At 35.4% G+C, this 6,752-nt stretch overlaps 1 protein-coding gene across 1 annotated transcript in view; it reads left to right on the plus strand.

Moving 5' to 3' along the window:
- LOC107552017 (syntaxin-binding protein 5-like) overlaps positions 1-3,189 on the plus strand; it is a 97,830-nt gene extending 94,641 nt beyond the window's left edge. The window contains exon 21 of the mRNA XM_016233827.1: positions 927-3,189. Coding sequence (XP_016089313.1) covers positions 927-968 — 42 coding nt within the window. The 3' untranslated portion in view covers positions 969-3,189. The remainder of the gene's footprint in view (positions 1-926) is intronic.
- Positions 3,190-6,752: the final 3,563 nt, after the last annotated feature.

The raw sequence follows: 6,752 nt of genomic DNA on the forward strand, positions 1-6,752 counted from the left end.
CAGCACACGCTGGCCCAACTAACCAATCACAGCACACACTGGCCCAGCTAACCAATCACAGCACACACTGGCCCAGCTAACCAATCACAGCACACACTGGCCCAACTAACCAATCACAGCACATTTAGTATTTCAGAAGGCGGGCCTTCATTTGATACAGGAACTATTCGAGCCGTTCATGCCAGACTGGGGAGAGAGGTGTTGTAATAATGTAAAATATGTGAAAAATAATGTGTTTTTCGAACAACCTAGTATGAGAGCCTGTTCTAGTACACCCCCAACACAAAATCAAGACTTTGTAAAAGAGCATAATAGGACCCCTTTAAAGTTTCTAGAGGTTAATGATGTTATTAAACTACTATAAGAAATACTGAATATAATGTATATTGGGGCAAATATTTACTAGTCCTCATAATGGTTGATTTCACCAGTAGATTAGATTTAAATAAATAATATATTAAGTATTTTACTGGATATGCACTCTTAAAATATTTTGAGTGAATACAATCACTCATAATCTGTTATATGCTGAAAAAATGATATTGTTAAATTGTCAAAACATGAAGTAATGTATAACATTTAAAATGTATATAATCTTTCATTGATTACACACTGATTCAGTGACAATGTGCATTATTTACAGGTAATTTTTATTCTTTTACTGATTTACACTATTTACATCATGATTTTTTATGGATTTACACTGCAGAAGCATTGGTAAAATGCCACAAATATTGCATTTTAGGCCACAAAAATCAGTCCTTTTATGATAAACTGTAATTTTCATTGGTATTGATGTCCAGAAATGCTGTCTAGGTAGGCAGCTCTCTAGGTTTTGAGATGCAGCCGTAGTCTTTGACAAACAATGATATTTGTGTTGGCTAATTTGTTTCATAGTGAGTAAACCATCTGCCTCTCTCCACCAGATAATGCTGAAATACAAGGACAAGAAATGGTACCAGCTCTGAGGTCCCTGCAGGGCGTCAGCGGACCTTCCTATGAAGACAGCAGATCCATCATCTCTCCTCCATTTCTTCCTTCTCTTTCTCTGTGATGTCCAGAGACTGCCACTCGCGCTCAGCTCAACGTCACGCGGCATTACCTCGAGCTGAGGAGCTGCAGAGGAGACAGGAGGGGAAGGAACAGGACAGGCGAAATGCATCAGGACGGGATTTCCTTCCCTTCTCGGTGGCAGTTTCCTCTCCTGAAAACAAAGCCGTGGATCTTGTCTTGGGAGAGGAGGCCCATCACCGGTGCTGCCCCCCGTCTTATACCTTCATCCGCCATGCTGTAATTTTCACTGCCATTCTGTCTGCAAAGAAAATACCGAAAGGACATTTTGGGAAATTAAAGATTTAAGATGAATGAAATGAGCCAGAGGGACATAGAGCTGACAAAAGAAAGTCTAACGTCTGCAGCATTGCCAAGCTTAATGCTTCTGATAATCTGTCACTAGAGCAAGAATAGGTTGCATGTCTAGTGATTTCATTTAGGAAATTAGTGCTTTTTCTTGTTTTTGGAATTGGGATGAATCTCATCTAGCTAATAGTTCACCCCAAAATCAAGATTTTTGTTGAAAAATTACATAAATTAGATTTTAGGTTGAAGCATAACTAGATTTCATGAGATTCACCCAGTAATCATGTTAGCTATGGAAAAGGCCGGATTGTCTTATGTAAGGTGCGATGAAGTACCATTTAATTTCACCTCTAAAGGGCTGGAAGTTGCTGTATTTGCCACATATCATGTGATTATTTTGCCATATGAAATTGCAGACGGGCCTGGGCAGCAAAGCTGATCTGATGCATCATGCATCATTTTGTTGTTCTTTCGTCTAAAGGACATATTGGTTTACACTGATCAGGTCTCAAAAGAGCTTTTAGGGAAGAGCTCTGACTCTGATGTACACTATACGCTGTGTTGACACTGGAGAAAGATGTTCATTTTAAGTATATATAAAGATCTAATTAGCGTGACTGTCTAAAAGCGTGTCTGGCTCATAATGCACACCAACATCAAAAGAAAAAGTAATATTTTGCATGAAGACAAAAGTTTTTTTGCATTGTGCTTAGAAAAAAACACTGTAATACAATTGTATTTTTGTTTAAATCGGCATACATTAAAGACAGTACAAATACCACTATGATATATAAATATTTGTCAATTTAAATGTTTCTTTTTTACATTTTGGTACATTTATTTATTTTGTTTCATTACAGAATTAAAATGTGCCTAATTATTCACAATGCAAAAAATTGGTTTAATTTTCTGTAAACTGTTATGTTTCTAAGTTCTCAGATTTTTTGGGGGGCGAAATATGACCCAGACATGCTTTTAAAAGGTTTTACCAGTGCTGAATATTTGCTGGTTATGTACAAACAGAGATCTGGAGCACGTAAATGATTTTTGATCTACAGGAGCAGGATATTTTTATCACGAAGGAGTGCGAGTGAGAGTTGGGAAGTGTGAGGCATGATCTTGATTATGTGCCTTGTGATGAATGTCTCCGGAAACGAGGGACACCGGTGGAATGTGCCGAGAGTACGGATTCTTCATATGCAAAACCGGTTCCTCCTCATTTCCCATGATGCAACTGCTCCTGGACGAGGAAATCTCTAGGCTTATGCCAGACTCAGTACAGTACCTGGTGACTTCCTCCTCTGAAGTACATGAGGAATGGATTTCTCTGTGTATTTTCTAAGAAGCCTTTTTCGGATGGACTATTGCATGAGTTTGTCATCCTCACAGAGATGTGAATATATCTATCTCTGTGTTCGTTGCTGCAGTGGAGGTGACCACTAAATGTTCAGTGCAACTCCATACTCTCGATCAGCAGCCCTCGGATGGGCGTTACCTTCTGCCTTTGCTTTGCGACCCATGAATATATGCTAACCTCGACTCGTGTGCGTATACGTGTGTTCCTGAACATACATGTATGCAAGAATATGTGTATGCTCACGTTTATATAAACTAAAGATACAATATATTTGAAAGCATATGTTGGGATGTTTTCTTTAAGTGGGTTTTCTTATTTATGAGGTGTAAGAAATTGCTGCTATTTGTGTTTAAAATTAGAAGCATCTGTCAAATCTGTTGATGCTTGTTATTTTCCTTCCAGGCATATGAAAGAGTTCTCCCGAAAATGAAGATTTGCTGAAAACGTACTCATCCTCAGGCCATCCAAGATGCAGATGAGTTTGTTTCTTCATGTGAACAGATTTGGAGTAATTTAGCATTACATCACTTGCTAAAGTGAATGGGTGCCGTCAGAATGAGAGTCCAAACAGCTGATAAAAACATTACCGTAATCCACAAGAGTCCAGTCCACCACTTAATGTTTTATGAAGTAAAAAGCTGTGTGTTTGTGAGAAACAAATGCATCTTTAAAGCGTTTTCACTATAAACCATTGCTTCTGACAAAAAATAGATCCATAATAATGCTTCCTCCACTGAAAAAGTCCATCCCAGTTGTTCTCTCGCATCAAATTCCACCCACATATTTGTTTAGAGCTGTTCTGAACTGTTTTCACTTGTAAATAAATAGTGCCTGATTTGTGCATATTTTTCTCCTGATTCAGGCAAGGCGACTTTTTCACTGGAAAAAGCAAAATTATGGACTCGTATTTTAGCCAGAATGATGGATTTGTTTCTTACAAACGCATAGTTTTTCGCTTCAGAAGATGTTAGCGATGGACTGGAGTGGTGTGGATTATTGTGATGTTTTTAATCAGCTGTTTTGACTCTCATTCTGACGGCACCCATTCACTGCAGAGCGTCCATTGGTGTGCAAGTGATGCAATTTCTCCAAATCTGTTCTTATGAACAAACAATCAAACAAAAGGATTAGTACATTTTCAGCAAATTTTCATTTTTGGGTGAACTATTCCATGAAGGCTTTTCTGTTTGTTTGTCACATTGCTGCCAAATGTTGTAAATTTGAATATTTCTGAAGACAAACTTGAGAGTGCTGATGCAGTCAAAGTTACTGAAGATGATGGCCGTGATCTGACCGGACTCCAAAGAGTTGCTCTGCTGTGAAAGTTGATCTCACAGAGAGGAGAGGATGTTCCTTATCATTTAAAACATCAGTCTCATGGCATCTCTATACATATAGATAGATAGACATAGCAAACTACTCCTTCTGTTGCCATGGTGTTTGTGTAAATATCTACCAAAATTGCAAATTTCAATGTTGACAAACTGAAAATCTAATCCAGCTTCTTATATTTTTCTTTTCTATGAGCAGTTGTGTGGTTTTGCACTGTGTTTTATATTGTAATGACATCAAAAACATTTTTATAGTTGGTTTTGGTCTTTATTTTGGACATTTTGTTTCTTTAAGAAGGACCAAAATTAGACCGATGCTGTGTGTAAATGTGGCTCACACTCTCGGATTTGTCCTCATTGTCAGTTTAATGATATTCTAATATATTTATACATTTGAATTCTTTAGATCACCGCATGATGTGTTGCTCTTTAAGCATGCTTCACTTTGTCAGACAGGTTCTATTGAAGTGATTTCTTGATTCAACAGGTCTGGCAGTAATCAGGTCTGGGTGTGGCGAGTGAAATTTAACTCCGCTTTATAAAATAATGTGTTTAATCACAGTTCTTTCATGATTTAACAGGAGGGGGCAATTCATTTTTCACGTAGGGCCAGGCAGGTTCAGACAGCTTTTTTCCCTTAATAAATGAAATCATCATTTAAAAACTGCATTTTGTATTTACTTGCATTATCTTTGTGTACTATTAAAATTTGTTTGATGATCTGAATCTTTTAAGTGTGACAAATATGCAAAAAATAAAAAAAACAGGAAGGGGGCAAAAACCTTTTCACACCACTGTATATATATAATTGACTTTGAATTCAATGAATACGAAAGGGTGCATTTTAAGATGAACTGGCTGTGTATATATTCTGGCTGAATCAAACATGAAATCTTTTCTGGTGAGCCATCTGCTTGGTCGTCTGTGGAAGAGGGAAAGTCGACCTGAAGAATCTCTGAAATCACTGGCTGTCTCTGTGTACTGTTTGTCCTCTGATTTCTCTTGCACAAAAGGCAGCATGATATCGTGTTTAGAAACTTGAAACATCCATCTACATTATATTTTGGCTCTTTTTCTTTAGTCCTGCTAGTGAGATGTATTTACTCTCTATTATTGATGATTATGAAGGCGAGATATTTTTCTTCTGATAGTATACTCACAGCATTGTTATTTGAGTTTCCCTGAACATTATTGCTGTAGAAAAAAAATAGTTGAGTGAAATAGTGTCCTGAAAAGGGTCGGTTTTGGGGAAGATTCTCCGTGGGGCTGCGGGTTTTCTCATCACTGTCGACTTATTGTACAGTTTCATTATTCAGACTTTCACATGAATGTTTGTCTTAATCTGCAGCCACCCAACAGTTTAGGAAACATGGTTATAGACATAACTGTGCAATGGAAAATAAATGTAACAAAGATTTCTTTACAGCCGTTTTGATTCCACACTTCATGGCCACTAGATGTCAGTTTTACAACTTGAACTCTCAATTTGGAAGAAATAATTACTTATAATAAATAACTTCAATATAAATAACTAGAATATAGAAAATAAAACTAGAAAACAAAAACCAGACAAACATGTATTTTTCTGCAACACACACATTTATATATTTATCAAACTGAACAGGTGTTTTATACACGTTTTTTAGTGATGCATACCTGATTAAACAATTTGATTCTATTTATAATTTCAGTATTACATAATCATTATACAATATATATGCAGTGTTTCTGGATTTTGTTTTACCCTTTAAAAAAAATTGCTGTCAAACTATTAATCGCATCCAAAATAAGTTTTAGTTTACATAATATATGTGTGTATACTGTGTATATTTATTATGTATATATAAATACACACACATACAGTATATATTTCAAAAATATATCAATGTATATATTTATATTAATATAATTGATATTATATACAGATATTTTAAGTGCATAAATATAACATATTTTTCTTAAATATATAGGCTACGTGCATGTGTGTGTGTATTTATATATATATATATATATATATACACACAATAAATATACACAGTACACACACATATATTATGTAAGCAAAAACTTATTTTGGATGCGATTAGAATGTAATAAAAGCTAACATTAAATATCGATAAATAATTGATTTAACAAGTGATGTAATTCCAATTATGTTAATTCTCTACAAAATTGTTACGATAATACTTAGTTTTATTTAGTAAAAGTGTAATATTTATAGATTATGCCTGTTTAAAAAATATAATCTGTGTATAAATTGCAGCTAAAACTGGCAAAAATTCTGCTTGCGTGTTCTTTAATATTAGGTTATTTGGCTGACTGATAATGCCTTACAAATGGAAAAAACGTTATATATATATATATCCTCCTGAGACCCAGCTATGGAGTTTTTGCCTCTGTAGTGGACATTATATTTGAGTGAATTTCTCTGAGACCTCACATGTCACAGTTTTAATTCTGGATGTCCTGTACAGAGCAGATTCAGGGCTTTCCACAGATACCAAATGATTGGATGTTTCACCGAGACCACTCCCTCTCCTTGGTTTTTAAAAATGGCTGACATTAATTTAGTGATACAATTGTACATCCTTATGGAAATATGATAATATTTTGTAATTATAATTTAAATCTGACTAATTTTCTAATTGTTTGTCATAAATCAACATCTCAGGAAAATGTTATGGGGTTTCAAATCAAAATATGAC

The sequence above is a fragment of the Sinocyclocheilus grahami genome, unplaced genomic scaffold (assembly GCF_001515645.1).
Source record: "Sinocyclocheilus grahami isolate Dianchi unplaced genomic scaffold, SAMN03320097.WGS_v1.1 scaffold440.1, whole genome shotgun sequence".
NCBI classification, from domain to species: Eukaryota; Metazoa; Chordata; class Actinopteri; order Cypriniformes; family Cyprinidae; genus Sinocyclocheilus; species Sinocyclocheilus grahami.